Here is a 24,631-nt window from a genome sequence, read left to right on the forward strand (position 1 = left end):
CACTGCTGGTTTAACTGGCCATGCCCGCTTACAGTGGGCATCGCTTTCAAATGGCCACTTCAGTCGCGCATTACGAGGCGTGAAGCTGCGTGGAGCTTTAGTACCACTTTCAGCCACTGTGCGTCGCTCTGCCACTGTACATCGCTCTGCCTGCCGGCCCTTCTGAAAAAGCTCAATTTACCTCGATTTAGGCTACTTGGGTATTGCTTAAGGCTTGACTACACGGTGGTAACGAAAATCGAAATCGAAATTTGCTGTCTACATTATTGTCAGTGTTGGGGTAACGCAACTACGCAAATCAAAACAGTGGTGTGATAATTGAGCCAGTAGAGAAATAACTGTTCAGAATTAATCTGAACCCTTTGGGTAGGCGCAGAATTACATTCATATTTGGAACTTAGTCCAATGCATCGTTACACTACGTTAGTGTTTCCCAAAACCATAGTAGCAACGAACGTTCGCAACCACTATCGTAAAGTTGTATAGTTACAACTACACCTCTCGACCTGTGGTAGAATGCTAGTAGAAGCATAGTTCCAGGGATCTTCATGTCAAAGACGTCACTGACGCCAGTTATTTGTTTGCAAATTAATAATTATAAATACAGTGGGTCCCAGTTAAGAATTGACACTTCATTCACCATCAAGGTGATTCACGCAGCTGGGTGAAATGTAAGTACAACTGCAGCCATTGGGGGCAGCATAGTCCGCTGTGGCGTTCCATGGTTGAACCGGATGGAGCATTCGACAGCAAGGGCTGTGATTGGCCGAGTTTTCAGTGCGTTTCTCTGTGTTTTTAGCAGTCCCTGCAACATGCTAGTCCACTGTAGCCCATAAGCTTTGTACATAATGTTAAACATAGTTTTGGATTCAGTGGCAAGGTGTCTTGATTGTACAGTGCCTGTCTCTCAGTAATGTTTTAAAATGAGAGCTTCGTCAGCTGGCAGTAGGCTACTTTGTCAGCAGTCATGAGAAGTTCGCTTGCTAACAGAACATAAATATGCTGCCCAGAAACCTTGTGAATAGTTCTGATTTGTTTTACTACACTAACGAGGTTAAATATAGCCTTTGCCTACAGCATTTCCTTAACAGTAATGATAACAAAATGACAGCATTCATATGACAAAAGGAAAACGAATTTGGTCACTCAAGACTGTGCCACAGCATCCAGTGTAGGCTACAGTCCTACCCAATAGGCCTACTCGAAGCAGATAGCGTTGTCTGACGGTCGAGTGGGTTAATGCGCGTATTTCCAGAACAGGTCTGCAACTTTCAGGCAGCTCTGAGTTCGAATCTAGGCAGGAGCAGAGCCATATAAAGGCCTAGGCCTATTGTTATCATTTTTTGCAAGGTGCTGATAGCTGTTTTTGGGACACGTTAAACGTTCTTTATAATGAGTGCATACGGGGAGTAAAACGACTGTTACGCGCTGTTACAACTGTAGGCTACAATGATTGCAATACAAAAATATGCGCGTGTTAGTTTAGTTAGTTTTGTGATGTTTTGCACTTTTGCCTCATGTGTTTTCAGGTTTGAGGGCTTTTTTGGCAAGATTGACCTTGGTTAGACTCTGCATATATTATTTCTCCGTATGGAAAATAAAGTCAATTTTCGACACACGTCTGTTATTAGTTCAATAACAAGTGTTCCTTGTTAAAACATGTGACTAGTGAAACTCAAATGATTTTAGAAATATTTAGCCAAAGCCAAAAAGTGTTAGAGAAGGAGAGACGCTGGTGCAGCTCAGATGTCTTCTTAATTTTCTTTATTCTTTAGTAAAAGGTGCAGAACATTATTAAACTTTGACTAACGTTTCGATGTTCGTTAGTCAAAAACATCGACACATCGAAACGTTAGTCAAGGAAGGCACTTTTTGACGAGTCAGTTGAGAATATGTAGCCTTTGATTTTCATGGAGGGGGGGGGGGTCCTTGTTAGTTTACGCAAACCAAGCCAAGAAGGCTGATTCTGATTTTGATAATATGATCTGCACAAAAGATAAACTTAGGTAAACAACAATGTCAATATTGTTGTCAAAATCTTAACCCAGATTCGAACTCTTGGACAGGGGACTGGTAACTGCTGTGCAACGGCGGCTGTCATCTGCCGGCCAATGCAATGCGCCACAGAAGTATACTGTATGTGCAGGTGCCCGTTCACGTGCTACTAAACGTCATTAACCACCTTAGTCCAGACTACTGAAGTTTGGAAACTATCATGGTCAGTATTATGTAAGTACGACAGTTTTGTAACAGTCGTAACTTACATGTTGGTTAGTTGAACGATGCATCCTGTTAGTAAAAAGCTAACCTCCGTAGTTGTACGGGAAACGCACCCCAGATCAGCTTGTAGGCCATTAGCAATCTGTTTATTTTATTTTATGAAGCCTACACAGTAGATCACATGCCACATTCTCACTTTCAATAGACAGATGCAATAGCCATTGGTAAAGTATTGAGAATAAAGCAATTAAGATAGTATGAAGTACTTTTTGTATAGGGTACTATCATAAAAATTCTTTAAAATGAATAGCATTTTGCAACTTGACAAAACACTGGATTAAATATCGTATATGTTTCGCCAAAAAAAAAACTATTGCAGATATCAATGCGTCTTTGTTCATGGGTTTGGCCTCACAGCAGAGGCTTAGACAACTATGACCCACGTTTTGGTTTCGTAATTTGCCCTACTTATTGACTGCAATGTAGTCAATTGACTGCTTGACAGGTTATTTTTATTTTTCTGTACAATAAACAAATACATCTGCTTTATGCCGCAGAATTACGCACTTGGCCAGCCTATAGAACGGGCACATTTTGGAGAGAATAGAGAATGTACGCACGCAAGAATCTGTAGGCTATTTGTGGCTGGTTACCAGCAAACAATGTTTAATGCATTAACTCAAGACGTCAAACATTTTCTAAACAATACAAACAGAAAGGATGCAGCAGGCAGCAAATGTAGAAGAGTCATTTCCAGTGGAAGAACAAAATGCTGAATGAAGCCCAAAGATATGAAGGCATATCTGGCAAGTTCTGCCATTTTTTGAAGACGTAAATGGTTGGGCTATAGGCCTAGTTTGCAAGAAGGAGACATAAAGCGTGAGCATGCCACACTATCCACAGCTGTGGTAGCGGGGGGGGGTAGGAGGATTACTGCTAGCGCAGGATTTATATAAAATTCTTCAACAGAAGGCCTGCCTCGAATGTAGGCTTGCCCAAAAAAAAGGCCTGTGGTTTGCGCAGCCTACAGTAAGTAGGTCTTAGTGAGTTAGGAGTCCTCTAGACTCTAGAAGCTGTCTCAGAGGTGTAAAGTTGCGTTCGTTGGGGACAGGGCCGGATTAACAATTCATAGACCCTTGGGAACAATGTCTGATGGGCCCCCCCTGCCCCCCAGCCAACGTGAATCGGGCGGTCAGTTAATAGCAGTGCTCGAATTACGTGGGAGCCAGAGGGAGCCAAGCTCCTTTAGAGTGACGACTGGCTCCCATAAAAACTACTGGATGTAGACCTACCCTACGCTCTTGAACGCAGCATGACTGCACTTCACCATCACACCACTATATGAGCAAACCGCATAGCCTAATATCGATTTGACAGCACTCGCAAGTCCGAAGTCACCCTGCTTTAATGCGTGTTTTGTCTATTTGCATAGGCGTTCATTGGGCTAGGCCTACATGGTTTGATACGTGTCTATTACGAGTGTTGTGTCTATTTACATAGGCGTTCATTGGGCTAGCCTACATGGTTTGATATGTGTCTATTACGAGTGTTTTGTCTATTTACATTGGCGGTCATTGGGCTTTAATGCGAGTGTTTTGTCTATTTACATAGGCGTTCATTGGGCTTTAATGCGAGTGTTTTGTCTATGTACATAGGCGTTCATTGGGCTGAAAAAGTCCTGTTTGTTGTTGAACTTGCACTTCGCCTCTTCTATGTTTATTGACAAAAATAAATGATGGCCCATAATACAGCCTACTTCAATGAATTGATCTGCAACTATCCTCTGCCATTCAGAGCTCTGGAAAGTTCCCAGATATTTTGAAACACCTGTTAGCAATCTCTGATGGCGGAATATTCAATGGCTACCCGACAACATCTCATCACGCAGTGCAAATTCCAAAATTGTTTGTCTATTTATTTCCACGGTTCAACACACGAGACGACTGAACACCCCGGTGTTGATATCACTATGTGTAGCCTATAATACTAGAACATAGTTTGGCTGCAATGGCTTTATTAATTTCTGCCAGTTAGTGCATTTTCCCTGTGTATAAGTTAAAGACTACATGCATTATTGTGTTTTAGCCTATCTGAGACGGTGGTATGGTTCAAATGAGTTACGTTGTTAAATTGAGAATGGCACTCAGACTAAACTAAGTTTAGTCTATTTTTTTGTATTGTGAATTTGAAATGAAATATGGACTATTGCAATCAATAATATGTTGAAATTAATTAAAAGGAATCAATTTCTATCAAATCTGTCAAGTTATAGCCAAGGCCTACCGTGCGCATACTGCGCAAAAGCGCCACTCGAGCCTAGGCTATTTAATTGTATCGCCTTTAGGCTATGTACTGGATGTGCCAACTTTTTATGAGAGAGAGACCCCTTTAAAGTCAAAAAGATCATTCGAGCCCTGGTTAATAGGCCTATATCGTGAAGATTTATATTGCCATTTAAGGCACGAGCGCATCTGTGAGGCCAAGCCTCACCAAGTAGCCCGTTTGTTTACAACTAACATTACATTTAATTAAACTGCCTATAGGCTATGCCGAAATAGTTTCAACATTTTGAATATCAGTGTCGGGTGAATTAGGAAATGCCTTATGGCTGCAGCTGCTTGGGATCCCCCTTGTCAAGCAATAACCATACAAAAAGTTAAGAACAGATGACATGATGCGCATCACTGACATAATGCGCAAATAATATAGCCTAGATATTCCAATATATTCGAATACATGTGTTTATTTTAGAGGGGATATTCGAACGTCATTTTTGAGCAATTTTGACAGCCCTTGTCCACTGTAGGCTACGCCAATCGTCTATTAACACCTTCAACCTAACCCCGGTGAGTGGGGGTCACTATAATGCATGTGAAATAGCACCATTGAGTAGCCTATGCGAAATAGCCTTAAAATCGTTCCGGTGTTGTCTGCCTTCTGGTTTCTCCACCTACTGGTTTCCTTGCGCATGCATGCGCTGCAGCAGTTGTCAGACATTCACAAACAAGTTGTTTTAGGCGGTTTGAAGTCGCTTTTCATACGCCATGAGCGCTCGGCTAAATTACAGCCACTCGGACAAAAGACATGTAAAAAAATATGTTTTGAAAACTAGCATTAAACTGGATTCGATCCCGCAAAAGCAACACACGCGTGACTCTCTCCATCCTGATTCCCTACTCTTTGAGCCAACTAATATGTTACGCGAATCAATTAACTATTGTAGGCTACCATTAATTAATAACGTAGGCAACACCCAGGTAACATGTTGTCCAGGCTATCTGAAATAAGGGGTTGCCTCTCATCTACAACAACTGGTTGCCTTGGGCTGCTAAAGTCGTCAGTGCACTGTGCACAGTAGGCCTATGCTACTCTTTGTGGTTGATCAACTAAAAATAAAAGATGTATTTGGTGATGACGTTATTGTAGGCCTAGTAGACCTAAATTCTGAGAAATTAAATGGTACGAGAAACGATCTACATAGCGCACCAGACCGCGATGTCTTCAAGGGTTGAATGAATGGAGTTTAGTGTATTTTTCAAGTCAATAAACATTCTTAATTTTCGAATGTCTTTGTCAGGGAACATCTGACTTTTAAAAACCATATATGGAGTAAGGAATTGACAGCAACATATCCAATCACACTATGAGAGATGCTGAATTTAACATAAACTGCGATGTTTGATTTTAAATTAATGTAAATTTAGCCGGGACTATAAGCTGGCACATGTAAGTGCTCGATGTTTTCAGTGGGTGCCCGAGAGACGGAGCACCCACGGTATCGGCGCCTATGACAAGCGTATCTCGCTGTTGCATCCATTACAAACAAACATGCAATGTGAACGTCTGGGATTGGGAAGAGCACTAAATGCTCTTCTGAATAAGCACGAAGTCAAGCCTTTAAATGAAAAACACTCTTTAATAATCAAAAAAATAAACGCTAATGAAGTAAACTTGTGACCATCAAAAATCGTTTATCGCCTGTAACTCCGTGATAACAGGACGTAACAGAAAGGCATTTGGCTGAGCAACAAAGGTTAATATGCTCTATATTTTGTCCAAATGATGTCTGTCTATCATCGTTGCACTTGGAGAAAACCAGAATGTTCAATTTGTCCTGCGTTTCTTCTACGGCTGCAAACGGGATTCACTCGCCGTTAACCAAATATTTCTTTATTAGGGCAGGGCAGGCATATTTCTGGCTATTAAATTATTTCTAAACCAGTCTGCTAAAGTCTGTAGTGATGTCTGTGTAGGGTTTTCCAGCTCCATTTCTTTCTACGAGACACCCTGCTCACTTGAGACCTCTGCCGGTTGTTGCAGCGTCGTTGCAGCGTCACTGGAAAAATACAAATTAAAGTCGCGTGATCCCGCGCGCGGACCGCGAGGGAAGCTGGCCAAGTCGAAGCCCCTGCTGAAAAAAAAAAGCTAGAAACCAGCTTCTGCTGGTAGCTGGTTTTAGCTGGTTTTCTTCCAGCTCTTGCTGGTGTAGCTGGTTGGGCCACCAGCTGGATATACTGGTGTGACCATCTGAGGAAGCTGGTCATGCTGGTGTGACCAGCATGTCTTGTGGGATACAGCTGGTGCAAGATGGTCATGCTGGTGACCAGCCTGTCAAGCTGGTCATGCTGGTTTGATAGAATGACCAACATAAGCTGGCATGGCCAGTTAAACCAGCACTATAGACCAGCAACACCAGCTAAAATTACCAGCCTGAGGTGGTACAACAAGCAAAACCAGCTGAATTACCATCATAAGCTGGGAAAACCAGCTGAAGGTATGTTTTCGCAAGATTTTTGCTGGTCTAGCAGGTCAACCATCATAGGGTGGTCAAACAAGCTGGTTAACAAGTTGGTCAACCAGCAAACCACCTTTAGCTGGTCAGGCTGTTTTCAGCAGGAAAGAAACACCACCACTGCAACACTTGTACTATAGCCTCTAACACCAAGGTCACCACCACTGACCACATGCACTATGGCCTCTAACACCAAAGTCACTGCCACTGACCACTGACCATGTCCACACTTCCACTCTGCCTTCTGCCCACTGAGTAAGCATGCGTCTGAAAATATGTCAGAAATGTGTGTCATCACGGCACCATAAGCAGCTTTTGATTTTAAAACTGTCACTAAATGCATCATATAATCCCTGGAACCAAAAGGCGGGGGAACTGCCTGCTCTCAGATTACTCTCATTCACACACACACAGAATAGGCAAGAATCACACTCTCAAAAGGTCACAAACCAAATATGCTTACTGTGAGGTGGACACACCACAGTATCTCACGTTATTGTCTCACATGCATCTCATTGTCTCACGTGGATCTCATTGCAGGGTTGCCAACTTTGGGTGTTTGGCTGGAGTGAGATTTTGTGAAGTCATAGTGCGTGTGCGTTACATTTTTCCCTAAACCTAATTTTAAAAATGTCTGTCCCCAGACTTTTTTGCTATGTACAGTATAATCCATGATTTAAGTTTCTTCAAAATGTACAATTATTGATTGCACTTGAAAACAAGACCAGTGTTTTAACCCTGTGGCATGAAAGGATTATGAGCCACTGGGCCCCTGGGCACAGACATGAAAAGGGTCCCCCTGCCCACCTGAAAAAGGTAGTAGCTCAGTAGAAAAAAATGAAAAATAACCCCTTAAATCAGGGATGTCAAACTCAGGCTGCTTATTTGTGGCCCGCGAGGTCATTATTCAATCTGTATTAGAAGTGGCCCACCGCGTAGTTTATACAGCGCATCCATATCTGAGCATCTGAGCTGGCCCGACAGTATTCTCTTCAGCGCATCCGCGTTAGAGCTGGCCCAGCACGCTATTCTATTCAGCGCATGAGCGCAGCCCAGGGCAACGCAGCCCATCGAGTTGCTACATACTGTACAGCAGGGATTCCCAAACTGTGGTACGCGAGCTGCTTCTAGGGGGTACGCGAGATGAAAAAGGCTATGGCGGACAGGTATAAAATGACAATTTTAAATGTTTTGTAATTAATTCATGAATAAATACATTATTTCGAATTAGGTCATAATGCTATGGAAACATGAAATTAAAGGATATCATTTATAAACTCTGTATGTGTTCATCAAAAAAAGGGCAGATTATTAAACATGACGCCTGGAATAGGGGGGTTATAGAATGCGTTACGTTTTTACGTGTTTATGTGTCGGATGGTGGGGGTACGCGAGCCGAGTCGGAATGTAGGCGGTGGTACGCGGGGGGAAAAGTTTGGGAACCGCTGCTGTACAGTGTATCATACACCGATAACACTTCATATCCCAAAATGCGTTGCATCGTTAATGCCGCCTTTTCTGTTCATAAACAAAACATGTATCCATGCAACCAGACAAACTGGCGAAGCGAAAGATTGATAATCGGAGCTTTCAAGATAGGTGGGAAAACGATTATATGTTCATATTATTCAAGGACAAACCCCGTTTGCTTGGTATGTGGATTCACCGTAGCTGTCACTAAAGAGTAGGCCTACAACATAAAACAGCACCACGTTGAACGTGAACTGTCATGAGTTCATGAACTGTTAATAGTTACAATTACAATTTTGATAGTTGTTAAATGTTTTATAGTTCACCTGCAAAAATAGGCCAATATATTTTTTCTATTCAGATATTCAATATATTTTTTCTATTAGGCTATATTCAGAAATGCCTGCATTCTATTTTTTCTTGTGTGTGTATACAGTTTTAATTCAATAAAAACATCGGTTATTCAATGTTGAGCTTGGCCCGCGACATACTCCCAGTTCTTAATTTTGGCCCTGTGAATTTGAGTTTGACACCCCTGGGTTAAATTATGAATTCTGGTGAGTTTTGTGGAAAGAAATGGACAGATTGAGACTTATGAATGTGTGTATGAGTGTACGTATGTATCAGAGATGGAAATAGCCTAAAATATTTTTTTCCACCTACCATTGTGGCTGGTGGATTCCAAAGTCTACCAGCCACTAGAGATACAGTATGAACATTTGATGAAAAATCATGACCAAAATTATCACGGTTATTGGTATTGCAATATGATTGAAATGTGGTGACTTTTCTTCTAAACCATCAATGTTGGACAGAACTCATAATTGGCCTGCCCTTCATGCCCAGTAGCAACAAATCTAAAGGTCAACAGAACAGCTATAGTGTCATAAAAGTGGTGTGGCTCCTTTAAGACCCAATCCACTGGTGTGAGTTCTGGAGCCATCCAACTTTATCTAACTCTATACTATCCTACATCATCTGATTTTAATATTATGTCTAGGCTACAGTATATTTAACATTTAACATTTATTTTCTATTTGGCCTGTTATGAAATTATGCATTGACCAATATAAGCACACTTTTTAAGACACTTAAATACATGCATGCTTAGCATTTTGTGAAAACAAATCATTATGGCTACATCGACAAACTCTTAGCCATGAGCTATATATCCTCTGATTTTAATATTTACACATATGTAGGTATTTAAGCACAGCTCAGTTTTAAGACACTTAAAGCCCAAAATTGGAGACCATTTAGAAATTTGCTACCATTTCAAAACCGGATTACTCTGGAACGGCTTATTGTAGCCTACAGGGGATTGCATTACACCTTTGTGTTCGGTAAGGTCTGCTGTTTATTCTGGTTTACGTTTTGTCATGTGTGGAACGAAAAGTTTGTGAGATATTCCTCCTATAGGAATTGAAATTAGCGCAGAGCTATAGCCTAATATGATAATTTCTTGAAAGTTAATTTAATTTTCTCGCGAACCGTTTATCGCAGCAAATAGCGGCTATAGCACCTTATAAAAGATGAGAAAAAGTTATTTAGAAGAAGTTACTTCGCGAGTAGTTCCTAGAGAAGAATGGGCGGCCACACTTTATGTCGGTCTGCCTCATGTCTAGCAGCGTGTTCCATGAAGGTGCCGCGGACCGGATTAAAATAGCCTAGTCAGCGAATCAACAATCAGAGAAAACTGCGCTGAGAACGTTGTAGGCGGATATTAGACCTACCTGCTGTCGGTCTAGACATATGTATGCCTTAAACTCGTATCCTGTCATTTAGAAACAATGCTGTGGTCTAGTCTAGTCATCAACAAAAAATGACAGGATTGCAAAAAAAAAGAATGGATTTGGAGTGACATTTCTTGAGTGTGCGTGAGAGCGTGAGATTGGTGCTAAAAGCGTGAGTGTCACGCCTAGGGTTGCCAACCGTTCCGTAAAATACGGAATCGTCCCGTATTTGCAAGGAAAAAGATGTGTTCCGTATTGAACTGATACGGAGCGCATTTTGTTCCGTATTATTGAGAATCAACTCGTGCAAATCCATGACCAGTATTATAAGTTAGACTGAATGAAAAATTCACGATTTGTATGAGATAAAGGGAAACTTTGCTGCTGTCCTTTATCCCTCTCAGTTTGTCTGTCATCACTATCCCAACAGAGAATGCACTTTTCGTTTGAGCCACTGTGAGTCACGTATATTACGCTGATAGCCTAGTAGCATGAGATGACATGTCTTGCTCAGAGTTTTACAGTGCATCTGTGCAAGATAAACAAATAGGCTAGCCTACTTGCTGCAGAGACAGAAAAAAGCCAGAAATAAAATAAGGCTTCACCAAATTCAGAGCTTCTACAGCTGCTTGTGATGTTCAAAATGTATTTTTTTCTATGACAGCATATATCTGCCAGTTCAGTTTTCAGAGTTGTTTGGTTTGAGTAAAATAGGCTACAAACAGTTATTTTTTATCAAGTGTTTTAGCATCGAAATTATTCTTGTTTTGCACCAGATATAAAATGAGTAGGCTAGTAGGTTACATTAATTCAATATGGAGCCCTGGAGGCGTCATTGCAAGATTTAAAAAAAATATATATTATGAGAATGTGCGCTCATTTGACCAAATTGTGCACTTGTTTTACTCAATTATGATCTCATTTTACTAGATTGTGTATAGAATGTAGTATATTATGTACAGTACACATTTTAGTAAATAATGGCTCACAATTTTGTAAAATGATGCACTATTTAGTACAATAATACATACATAATTTCAATACCCCCCCCCCCCCCCACTAACTGAAGTAGATGCCGGTGTACTGAAGTGTATTCACCCCCCCCCCCGTTCCTTATTTTCATATCAGAAAGTTGGTAACCCTAGTCACGCCGGATGCGTGAGAGTTGGCAACCCTGTTCATTGTACATGTTGTGGTAAGAAGAGTAAACATGTTTAGAGGGAAAGAAAAAGCATAACTCAGCAGGAGATACAGTATAAGGATCCCTACGAGACCCCAAGAGAGTCAGCAGAGGCAGGACTGGGGTGGTGGTAGCGTAATGGTTAAGGAGCCGGGCTAGCATGCAGTAGTGTAAGCGTAGTGGTTAAGGAGCCGGGCTAGCATGCAGTAGTGTGGTAGCGTAGTGGTTAAGGAGCCGGGCTAGCATGCAGTAGTGTGATAGCGTAGTGGTTAAGGAGCTGGGCTAGCATGCAGTAGTGTGTGTGTGTGTGTGTGTGTAGGGTGGTGGTAGCATAGTGGTTAAGGAGCTGGGCTAGCATGCAGTAGTGTGTGTGTGTGTGTGTGTGTAGGGTGGTGGTAGCATAGTGGTTAAGGAGCTGGGCTAGCATGCAGTAGTGTGTGTGTGTGTGTGTGTGTGTGTGTGTGTAGGGTGGTGGTAGCATAGTGGTTAGGGAGCTGGGCTAGCATGCAGTAGTGTGTGTGTGTGTGTGTGTAGGGTGGTGGTAGCGTAGTGGTTAAGGAGCTGGGCTAGCAAGCAGTAGTGTAATAGCATAGTGGTTAAGGAGCTGGGCTAGCATGCAGTAGTGTAATAGCATAGTGGTTAAAGAGCTGGGCTAGCAAGCAGTAGTGTGTGTGTGTGTGTGAGTGTGTAGGGTGGTGGTAGCGTAGTGGTTAAGGAGCTGGGCTAGCATGCAGTAGTGTGTGTGTGTGTGTGTGTAGGGTGGTGGTAGCGTAGTGGTTAAGGAGCTGGGCTAGCAAGCAGTAGTGTAATAGCATAGTGGTTAAGGAGCTGGGCTAGCATGCAGTAGTGTAATAGCATAGTGGTTAAAGAGCTGGGCTAGCATGCAGTAGTGTGTGTGTGTGTGTGAGTGTGTAGGGTGGTGGTAGCGTAGTGGTTAAGGAGCTGGGCTAGCATGCAGTAGTGTGTGTGTGTGTGTAGGGTGGTGGTAGCGTAGTGGTTAAGGAGCTGGGCTAGCATGCAGTAGCGTGTGTGTGTGTGTGTGTGTGTAGGGTGGTGGTAGCGTAGTGGTTAAGGAGCTGGGCTAGCATGCAGTAGTGTGTGTGTGTGTGTGTAGGGTGGTGGTAGCGTAGAGGTTAAGGAGCTGGGCTAGCAAGCAGTAGTGTGGTAGCGTGGTGGTTAAGGAGCTGGGCTAGCATGCAGTAGTGTGTGTGTGTGTAGGGTGGTGGTAGCATAGTGGTTAAGGAGCTGGGCTAGCATGCAGTAGTGTGTGTGTGTGTGTGTGTAGGGTGGTGGTAGCATAGTGGTTAAGGAGCTGGGCTAGCATGCAGTAGTGTGTGTGTGTGTGTAGGGTGGTGGTAGCATAGTGGTTAAGGAGCTGGGCTAACATGCAGTAGTGTGTGTGTGTGTAGGGTGGTGGTAGCGTAGTGGTTAAGGAGCTGGGCTAGCAAGCAGTAGTGTGGTAGCGTGGTGGTTAAGGAGCTGGGCTAGCATGCAGTAGTGTGTGTGTGTGTGTAGGGTGGTGGTAGCATAGTGGTTACGGAGCTGGGCTAGCATGCAGTAGTGTGTGTGTGTGTAGGGTGGTGGTAGCATAGTGGTTAAGGAGCTGGGCTAGCAAGCAGTAGTGTGGTAGCGTGGTGGTTAAGGAGCTGGGCTAGCATGCAGTAGTGTGTGTGTGTGTGTAGGGTGGTGGTAGCATAGTGGTTAAGGAGCCGGGCTAGCATGCAGTAGTGTGGTAGCGTAGTGGTTAAGGAGCCGGGCTAGCATGCAGTAGTGTGATAGCGTAGTGGTTAAGGAGCTGGGCTAGCATGCAGTAGTGTGTGTGTGTGTGTAGGGTGGTGGTAGCATAGTGGTTAAGGAGCTGGGCTAGCATGCAGTAGTGTGTGTGTGTGTGTGTGTAGGGTGGTGGTAGCATAGTGGTTAAGGAGCTGGGCTAGCAAGCAGTAGTGTGGTAGCGTGGTGGTTAAGGAGCTGGGCTAGCATGCAGTAGTGTGTGTGTGTGTGTAGGGTGGTGGTAGCATAGTGGTTACGGAGCTGGGCTAGCATGCAGTAGTGTGTGTGTGTGTGTAGGGTGGTGGTAGCATAGTGGTTAAGGAGCTGGGCTAGCATGCAGTAGTGTGTGTGTAGGGTGGTGGTAGCATAGTGGTTAAGGAGCTGGGCTAGCATGCAGTAGTGTGTGTGTGTGTGTGTGTGTAGGGTGGTGGTAGCATAGTGGTTAAGGAGCTGGGCTAGCATGCAGTAGTGTGTGTGTGTGTGTAGGGCGGTTGTAGCGTAGTGGTTAAGGAGCCGGGCTAGCATGCAGTAGTGTGTGTGTGTGTGTGTGTGTGTAGGGTGGTGGTAGCGTAGTGGTTAAGGAGCTGGGCTAGCATGCAGTAGTGTCTGTGTGTGTGTGTGTGTGTGAGTAGGGTGGTGGTAGCATAGTGGTTAAGGAGCTGGGCTAGCATGCAGTAGTGTGTGTGTGTGTGTAGGGTGGTGGTAGCGTAATGGTTAAGGAGCTGGGCTAGCATGCAGTAGTGTGTGTGTGTGTGTGTGTAGGGTGGTGGTAGCATAGTGGTTAAGGAGCTGGGCTAGCATGCAGTAGTGTGTGTGTGTAGGGTGGTGGAAGCATAGTGGTTAAGGAGCTGGGCTAGCATGCAGTAGTGTGTGTGTGTATGGGGGGGGGGGGGTATTGCAGTATGGAAGTTGCTTTGGACAGAAGCCGCTGCTAAATGACATTATACGGTAATATAAGGGTACATCAATTATCATGAATTCATGATTTATGTATCTCTTCCTTCCTTAATATCCGGTTGAGGTTGAATCCGGTTTAATCTGGTTGAGGTTGAAGAAAAAAGGAGGAGGATAAGAGGAAGAAAGGAGGAGGAGAGGAGGTGCCTCTCTCTCTCTCTTTCTCTTTGCTCTCTCTCTCTTCTCTATTCTCCTCCTCATGCTGTTCTGTGTAGAAAAAGCTCTTTTTCCTCCGGTGGTTAAGGAAGTATAAGGAAGTATAAGTAAGTACTCTTTTGATCCCGTGAGGGAAATTTGGTCTCTGCATTTATCCCAATCCGTGAATTAGTGAAACACACTCAGCACACAGTAAACACACAGTGAGGTGAAGCACACACTAATCCCGGCGCAGTGAGCTGCCTGCTACAACAGCGGAGCTCGGGGAGCAGTGAGGGGTTAGGTGCCTTGCTCAAGGGCACTTCAGCCGTGCCTACTGGTCGGGGTTCGAACCGGCAACCCTCCGGTTACAAGTCCGAAGTGCTAACCAGTAGGCCACGGCTGCCCAAATTGTTGACAATACATAAGGGCTAAATGGAGCAGTAAGCTCTCCTCCACCTCTCCCCTCCATCCTCCATCTCTCCCCTCTCTTCCCTCCATCCTCCCCTCTCTTCCCTCCATCCTCCATCTCTCCCCTCTCTTCCCTCCATCCTCCATCTCTCCCCTCTCTTCCCTCCATCTCTCTTCCCTCCATCCCCCATCAGTTTACAGATACTAGTGGTTAGTAATTGACTGTGTGTGTGTGTTTGTGTGTGTGTGCACAATGGAGATTTAAATAACAACATTTCTTGGGGAGAAATGATAAATGTAATGAAATAATGGGACAGAAGAGGAACCGTGCAGAGCCATTAATATGTAAGAGCTCACATTATAGAACCACAGCAGGCAGAACCACAGCATGCACATTTGATTCTCTTGCAAAGCCATGAAATATTCAAATATATAGTCTTTTTCTGCACATGCAACTCTGTTTGCATGTGTGTGTGTGTTTGTGTGAGAGTGTGTGTGTGTGTGAGAGAGAGTGTATGTGTGTGTGTGTTTGTGTGAGAGTGTGTGTGTGTGTTTGTGTGAGAGAGTGTGTGTGTGTGTGAGAGAGAGAGTGTATGTGTGTTTGTGTGAGAGTGTGTGTGTGTATGTGTGTGCGCACATTTTATATTCCTCCTGACATCTTATTATGGTCAGTGTTTATAACAGTCAACGGTCATCACCTTGTGTATGATTGTATGTGTGTGCGAGCATATTTGCATGTATGTGTGTGTGTGTGTATGGGTGTGTGTGTGTGCGTGTTTGTGTTTTTGTGTTTGTATGTGTGTGTATGTGTTTGCGTGCATTTGTGTACACAAGTGTGTGAGTTTGTGTGTGTGTATGTGTATGTGTAAACTTTAAACAATGAGACATCAGCTGTGTGGTCTACCAGCCCTCACATGCATCTCACTCAACTCCCTCACACACACTCTTTCTCCACTTCCTCACACACACTATTTCTCCACTCCCTCACATACACACTTTCTCCACTCCCTCACATACACACTTTCTCCCTCACACACACTATTTCTCCACTCCATTACACACACACACTTTCTCCACTCCCTCCCTCTCAATAGATTTCTTTCTATCTCTCTCTATCTCTTTGTGAAACACAATTTATCTCTTTTTTTCACACACACACTTTCTTCTCTATCTTTAACACCCATCCACCCACTACCACTATGTCTGTCTCACATGCATACCCTCTCTCTCTCTCTCTCTCTCTCACTCTCTCTCTCTCTCCATCTCTCTGCAGGTGACTGTGTTCATATACACAGACCTGATGCTGGTGACCAGAGAGGATGAACCCGGCCGGTGTAACGTTCTCCAGAACCCTCTCTACCTGAAGCAGCTACGCCTCCAGGAGGGTGAGTAACACACACACACACACACACACACTCACTCACACACACGCAAGCACATGCACACACTCACTCACACACACGCAAGCACAAACAAACACACACTCACTCACACACACACTCACACACATTCATTCACACACAGACACACACTCACACACACACACACTCACACACACACACATGCACGCGCACACACACACACACACACACACACACATATACACACACACACACACACATGCACGCGCACACACACACACAGTAAAAGAAAACAGCACCACATGCAGAATAACACACCACATCATAACAGAGCTCAATATAACACAACACAACACAGCAAACACCACACAGCATAACCCACAGGACTGACACAGGAGAGCTTCATCTTTATACTCCGCACACACAGTATCCTCCGCAGCCCTGTGCACTATTGTGCTGTAGCCTGTGCACTATTGTGCTGTAGCCTGTGCACTATTGTGCTGCAGCTGCAGCCCTGTGCACTATTGTGCTGTAGCCTGTGCACTATTGTGCTGCAGCTGCAGCCCTGTGCACTATTGTGCTGTAGCCTGTGCACTATTGTGCTGTAACTGCAGCCCTGTGCACTATTGTGCTGTAGCTTGTGCACTATTGTGCTGCAGCTGCAGCCCTCTGCACTATTGTGCTGCAGCTGCAGCCCTGTGCACTATTGTGCTGTGTCATTGTGTTAGTCTCCCATAATGCACTTGTATGATTCCGCTGTTTGCAATGAATTGTAAGCAAATTGCAGAGCAGGGTAGAATGCAGAGTGTAGAGTAGACCCCCCCCCCACACACACACACACACTCCTATATATATATATGCCTATACTCCAGAGGAGTTTTGCTGGTCTAATAACACTCGTATTCTATTTTCAACTGTTGATAAGTTAACAAATCCCCCCTCACAATTAGCGCCTGAACTTCTCTCAACTAATAAATGCAATTAGTTTTCATCTTTTTTTAAAGGTAAAATTGACAAAATCAGACTCAACATATCTGCTCAATTACAAATTCAACAACCTGAACTTCCAGCAACAAACAGAGGGAAACTAAACTTGATGTCAGAGTTCAGCTTGATAGACTACGAAACACTTGAAAAAACGGTACAGAATCTCAGGTCTTCCACATGTGTCTTAGACACTCTGCCTATACATTTCTTCATAACTGTTTTTCACCTCATAGCGGCAGATGTCCTTCAAATTGTAAATGTATCACTGCTGTCTGGCACTTTTCCTAAGTCACTGAAAACAGCTGTTGTAAAGCCACTTCTCAAGAAGAATAACCTGGATGCCTCCATGCTAAACAATTACAGGCCCATATCCAATCTACCTTTTATTGGCAAAATTATTGAAAAAGTAATCTTTAATCAATTAACCACCTTCCTAACATCAAATGGGTATTTTGATTACTTTCAGTCTGGTTTTCGGGCAAATCACAGCACTGAAACAGCTCTCATTAAAGTTTCCAATGACATACGCCTCAACACAGATTCAGGTAAAACATCAGTCCTAGTGCTACTGGACCTTAGTGCAGCTTTTGACACTGTTGATCAAAATATTTTACTACACAGACTAGAACACTGGGTTGGATTTACAGGCATAGTTATCAGCTGGATAAAATCATATCTACAAGAAAGGAGCTTCTTTGTTGCCATCGGAAACTGTACCTCAACACCAACGTCCTTGACCTGTGGTGTTCCCCAGGGGTCGATCTTGGAGCCACTATTATTCAACCTCTATATGCTCCCACTTGGACAAATCATTCAAAATAATTTGATTTCATATCATAGCTATGCAGATGACACACAAATTTACTTAGCTCTATCACCAAACGACTATGGTCCTCTTGAATCTATGTATCAGTGTATAGAAGAAATCAAGACCTGGATGTCTTAAAATTTTCTTCAGCTGAACAAAGAAAAAACTGAAGTAATTATATTTGGTATATAAGGAGGAGGAAAGACTTAGGGTTGCCACTCTCCTTGACACAAAAGGGTTGAAGGCAAAGGATACTGTTAAAAATCTTGGTGTATTAATTGACAGTGATCTAAATACTTGTCAGACATGCTTCAGCAGTACACACCTTCTCGTCCTCTCAGGACCCAGGTGAAAAACCTACTAGTAAAACCTACAGTTAGAACTAAACATGGTGAAGCAGCTTTTAGCTGCTATGCGGCTCAGCTGTGGAACCAACTTTCGGATGACATCAAAAAGGCCCCAACTGTAGCCAGTTTTAAATCTAGACTCAAGACCAAACTGTTCTCAGATGCTTTCTGCTAACTGTGCCGAGTTACAAATTCTAAATCTGCCTTGATAATTATTCTACCTTGTCTTTTATTACTTTTTTTACTACTTTTGCCTTTGTTTTTGCTTACTAATTATTCTTTATTTTTAAATGATTTTACCTTGTGTTTTATGTTTTCTTTTTATTATGATCTTTACCTTTTAACTATTATTTGACTATATTGCCCTTCTATGCTTTTATTTGTTATTATTGTTTGGTTTTGTTTATGTAAAGCACATTGAATGACCTCTGTGTATGAAATGCGCTATATAAATAAACTTGACTTGACTTGACTTGACTTGGTCTAGCAGGTCAACCATTATAGGGTGGTCAAACAAGCTGGTTAACAAGCTGGTCAACCAGCAAACCACCTATAGCTGGTCAGGCTGTTTTTTTCAGCAGGGCTGTCTTGATTTCTCCATATTCAGGGGCGGAGTGTAGAGTGATGGGCGGAGTGTAGAGTGATGGGCGGGGTGTAGAATGATGGGCGGAGTAATGAAGTGATGGGCGGAGTGTAGAGTGATGGGCGGAGTAATGAAGTGATGGGCGGGGTGTAGAGTGATGGGCGGAGTGTAGAGTAATTGGCGGAGTGTAGAGTGATGGGCGGAGTAATGAAGTGATGGGCGGAGTGTAGAGTGATGGGCGGGATGTAGACCTGCGACTGACCCCTGAGCCCCTGAGTTGGTGTTCGAATGGGTGCAACTGAATAAGACGCTTTGTTTTGGTTCGAATGGGTGCAACTGAATAAGACGCTTTGTTTTGGTTCTCTGATTGTCTCGACAGTAAGTATTGTGTCTGCCAGACATTTAATTGAGTTCCTAGTAGAACTTCCTACAACCGAATTTCGCGGATGTCTGTGTCATCAATGTTGGCACGAGCTACAGTGTGGTCGCACAACTAGGGGGGATATTAAAGGTTGGGATATTTACGATGACTCGAGGCCAAGTTCCTCCTCTTTGTCCTGCAAGTTACCGCTGGGTAAACATGGCGTGTAGCTGCCTCAACAGCTTGGCTCTCCTCTAAAGCAGCCACACGCAGTTAAAATAAACACACTTTTGTCAAATATCGCCATGTTTACACGGCAAATAAAGGGTTTCCATAGATACCGATGTGTAGCATAGGCCAGAGGCGGTTACTGTTCCGTTGAAACAAAGAGGTCACGGTCGTCCTGACAACTGGAAGCAAACTTTAAATAGGCTACCCTTGTCAAACTGCCATACCGACAGCAAGGGGAAGCCGGGTTGGTTTGACAGCACAGAAGAGGTCAACCCTGTTACCTTTGAGTTAGACCCCATCTAATCTGTGAGATTTGAGTTCTGAGCACTTTTGAGTAGAATATGTGCACTGAAAAGTGTACTGTGTTCATGTGGTCCAATCCCATCATAGTAGCAACCACACATACACACACACACACTGTATTAATAGATTTGTGGACAGGTTCCTGTGGATCTGTCTGATGGACTTTTAATCAGTTTAGGTGGTGACTGGTGTTCTAGACCAGCTGTGTTTAGAACCTGGCGACTGGTGTTCTAGACCAGCTGTGTTTAGAACCTGGTGACTGATGTTCTCTGTGCTCATCCAGTCCAGCTGTGTTTAGAACCTGGTGATTGGTGTTCTAGACCAGTTGTGTTTAGAACCTGATGACTGGTGTTCTCTCTCCTCATCCAGACCAGCTGTGCTTAGAACCTGGTGGCTGGTGTTCTAGATCAGCTGTATTTAGAACCTGGTGACTGGTATGACTATGAAATGTGTAGATCTGATTCTCTGTCAGATGGAAGTGATAGATAGCAGATCCTGTTTGTTGTTATTGTCGTGCTACATGCTGCTTTTAATCTCATATGGAAGTGGTAGATAGCAGATCTTATTTGTTGTTGTTGTCGTGATAGATAGCAGATCTTATTTGTTGTTGTTGTCGTGATAGATAGCAGATCTTATTTGTTGTTGTTGTCGTGGTAGATAGCAGATTTTATTTGTTGTTGTTGTCATGGTAGATAGCAGATCTTATTTGTTAGTGTTGTCGTGGTAGAGAGCAGATCTTATTGTTGTTGCCAGCAATAGCAGATCTTATTTGTTTATGTTTTTGTGGGAGATAGCAGATCTTATTTATTGCTGCTGTCGTGGTAGATAGCAGTGGGGTATTCCAGAAAGCAGGTTTACTGGCTTAACTGGGTATGTTAACCCAAAGTTAGCAGTAAACCTGGGATTTCAGTTCCAGAACACTAAAATATGATCAGGCTATGTAAGTAACTATGGTAACATAGGCTCTGAAGTTAACTGGGTATGTAAACCCAGAGTAAACGGTAAACTTGGGAATTCAGTTCCAGAAAGCTCAAAAATGATCAGGCTATGTAAGTAACTATGGTAACATAGGCTCTGAACTTAACCTGGTAGGGGGTAGGTTTTGTTCAAGTTATGTTCAATTATGTTCGGTTATTTCAGTGCATGTTCAACCAGGCCGCTATTTTTACACTTGTCACACAATGCCGTTTCATTCTGAAGAAGGTCCGATTGACAAAGAAGCACAAAATCATGTAATATTTATCTGTGGAATTAGCCGTGAGAGGGCGATAAGACCACGACATCCCATGATAGCCCATCCTTTCTTTTCCAAACGAGTTTTCAAGAGCGCTAGAGTTGTTCCGCTGAATCCTAAATTTGGCTACTTGAAAAGCATTCTCGACTCCATCCCTACATTAGGCTACGCATGGATTAGAATAGAATAAAATAAATCTCTTAGCCAACACCATAGCCAACACCATAGGCCTATAGTGGACATTTACCTTTGGCTCACCAGACATCGGATGGACAAAAAACATTTCAGACACACTGAAGATATAATTACAGTGCATTAGGCTACAAAAAAGGGAAAACATATAGAAAATGAATAAATAAGTTTAAATATAGACTAGGCCTACATAACAGCTCAGCCAGGTATGCGTGTTATCACTCTGGTTAAGAATGCCGATGGCATTTGGGATAAAATAGTTTTTCAATAGGCTACACTTTTTGCCTCTCTCCAAATTATGTGCATCGATGATCGCTCTCCGACTGGGAGTTTTTGTAACGTTAGTGTTGGAGACGCAGAGCAAGCTGTCGGTCGGTGCGTAAAGTTTGCCTTGGGCTAAAGCAGTTCCTTCGCAACTTCATTCGTTTTCCTGGACACAAACCCACGAGGATCATTAAAGTGTAGTTTCACCAACTGGCAGGTCAGCATCACTTATTAAATTTCCCAAATGTGCACCGAAATGTGTACCGAAATAGGCTACCCATGCCTTCCGACATTCTTCACCCTTCCGATGATGGAGGCGCAAAAGTCTAACTTGGCCCACAGCTGCAGAACCTGCGTTAAAATAGAAAATTACATTTGGGATTCTCAAAGAATTCTATGGCCCACTCAATCTGTGATGAGGTAGGCTAGTTTAAGAAAGCATCATTCAAAGCAGTCAATACAATACGTGATGTCCACTGAATTATTTAATTTTGCTTTTGGCATTAGGCCATCATAACGTACGCATTTACATGGTCAGTTAGGCTATTCTCTGCCAAGCAAGGTCTCGGACGCAGATGCTTAAGTATTGCTCTTTTTTTGTTAGTACAGTTCTCTCCTCCTCGTAAGCCTCGACTACTCCGCCTCTGAAAAATACGGTGCTTTTCGTTTCGTTTCGTTTTCGTTCACTCATGGTTTCGACTCTCAATAGATGATGCCTTTATAAGTTCGCTGTGAACGCGCACAACTCTAGGTTATCTAACACAGGGTTGTTCGAACTGGTAACCGGTGTTTTGGAACCGACAGCTCGGGTTTAGTCGCCACAGGTTCAGACAACCCAGAGGTTAAGTTTTATCTCAGTGTTTGTTAAACCTCCTTTCTGGAATACCCCCTTTGTTGTTGTTGTCGTGGTAGATAGCAGATCTTATTTGTTGTTGTTGTCGTGGTAGATAGCAGATCTTATTTGTTGTTGTTGTCGTGGTAGATAGCAGATCTTATTAGTTTTTGTTGCTGTGCTCCCCACTGCTCTTAATCTATGGCAGCAGGATCTGACAATGTCAAGATCAACAAGACCACAGATGCAGAGAGAATGCAAGTCATAGCTTTGATGCCTTTTTGCATCTTGATATGTGTATTATTAAGAGCCTTGTCTTCATGTGGTGAAGTCTCTTGAGTTATTGTGTATAAGAAATGTTTAAAAAAGATTTTTTTTAAAAAGACTGATTTCCAGAAAAGGAAGTTGCATCAGTGGCTTTGCAGTCTTTCATCTTGCCATGGCACAGGGAGTCTATCATGTATCATTTAAAGGTTTGTACTATCAGACTGTCTACTCTTTCGTGAGCTCACTATTTCAGCAGTAGTCAGACTTGGCTGGATCAGGGACAGCCATCTTCTCCTTGAGCTGTTTCAGTATTTGCAAATCTCGATTTGAGATAGTTTGACCAGATTAGACACGATGTCAAAATATATCATAAATTTTCTCACTTGTGCATCTGTGTGTGTGTACATTTGTGTGTGTGTGTGTCTGTGTGGTAATTTATGTATGTATGTATATTTTTGTGTTAGCTGCGTGTGTGTATGTGTGTGTGCATGGGCTTATGCCCAGATGAGGGGGATTTCTAACGAGTTTCACCCCAGTGGCGAGTGTGTATGGTGTGTGTGTGGGTTGAGTTTCCCCCCAGTGGCGAGTGGCTGTCTGTGGGTTGAGCTCACATGCTGCCCCCCCAGTAGTGGAGCTCCAGCACCCCATGATTAGAAAGGGTAACGGAGCTGTTTAGCCCCATAGCACACACACACACACACATACACACACACACACACACATAACAGACATAGCACACACACACACACACACACATAACAGACATAGCACACACACACACATACACACACACTCATAACAGACATAGCACACACACACACATACACACACACTCATAACAGACATAGCACGCACACACACACACACACTCATAACAGACATAGCACACACATGATTAGAAAGGGTGTGTGTGCGTGTGTGCTATGGGGCTAAACAGCTCCGTTTACCCTTTCTATGTATGTTATGAGTGTGTGTGTGTGTGTGTGTGTGTCTTCAGTGTGTGTGCGTGTGTCTTCAGTGTGTTTGGTGTGTGTGTGTGTGGGGGGGGGTCTTCAGTGTGTGTGTGTGGGTCTTCAGTGTGTATGGTGTGTGTGTGTGTCTGTGTGTGCGCTGTGTATTTGTTTTGTTTACTTTTTTTTGGCTGACACTGTGTATCTATCACTGTCTCTGTCTGTGTGTGTGTGTGTGTGTGTGTGTGTGTGTGCGCGTCTCTGTCTCTGTGTGTGTGTGTGTGTGTGTCTCTGTCTCTGTCTATGTGTGTGTGTGTGTGTGTGCGTCTCTGTCTGTGTGTGTGTGACGTATTAAGTGTGGGGGAAGAGTAACAGGAAGCTATTGAGGGGAGGAGCATCAGAGCTGACGCTTGTCATTGTTGTGTGTCTGCTCACAGGAAAGAGCACTCTGTGTGTGTGTGTGTGTGTGTGTGTGCCCTTGCATGTGTGTATTTGAAATGTTTGGTCCAGGTATGGGTGTGATGACTGCTGCCGGTCGGTCAGGCGGTCAATTTGGTTGTCGCTGTAGGAACCGGCGCTTCCTGTGACCTCTGACCCTGGTGAAGCCGGCGTGGGAACCTGTGAGAGGAGTGGAGAAGCCACCAGGGAGTAGCCGCCACTGCACGCTATACACAGATAACACACACACACACACTCATAACAGACATAGCACACACACACACACTCATAACAGACATAGCACACACACACACACACACACACACTCATAACAGACATAGCACACACACACACACTCATAACAGACATAGCACACACACACACACACACACACACTCATAACAGACATAGCACACACACACACACACATTCACACACTCATAACAGACATAGCACACACACACACACACACACTCACACACTCATAACAGACATAGCACACACACACTCATAACAGACATAGCACACACACACACACACACACTCATAACAGACATAGCACACACACACACACACACACTCATAACAGACATAGCATACACACACACACACACACTCATAACAGACATAGCACACACACACACACACACACTCATAACAGACATAGCATACACACACCCTCATAACAGACATAGCATACACACACACACACACACTCATAACAGACATAGCATACACACACACACACACACAAACACTCATAACAGACATAGCACAAACACACACACACACACACACTCTCATAACA

At 43.5% G+C, this 24,631-nt stretch overlaps 1 protein-coding gene across 2 annotated transcripts in view; it reads left to right on the forward strand.

Annotated features, from left to right (window-relative positions):
* rgs3a (regulator of G protein signaling 3a) overlaps nucleotides 1–24,631 on the forward strand; it is a 310,654-nt gene that overhangs the window by 23,390 nt on the left and 262,633 nt on the right. For both annotated transcript variants that reach the window (XM_076283451.1, XM_076283450.1), the window contains exon 3: nucleotides 15,939–16,050. In XM_076283451.1, coding sequence (XP_076139566.1) covers nucleotides 15,939–16,050 — 112 coding nt within the window. The remainder of the gene's footprint in view (nucleotides 1–15,938; nucleotides 16,051–24,631) is intronic.

The sequence above is a fragment of the Alosa pseudoharengus genome, unplaced genomic scaffold, assembly GCF_046254945.1.
Source record: "Alosa pseudoharengus isolate Yale_2024_CS ecotype anadromous, Long Island Sound unplaced genomic scaffold, YU_APseudo_1.1 YU_APseudo_1.1_scf_14, whole genome shotgun sequence".
Classification (NCBI taxonomy): domain Eukaryota; kingdom Metazoa; phylum Chordata; class Actinopteri; order Clupeiformes; family Clupeidae; genus Alosa; species Alosa pseudoharengus.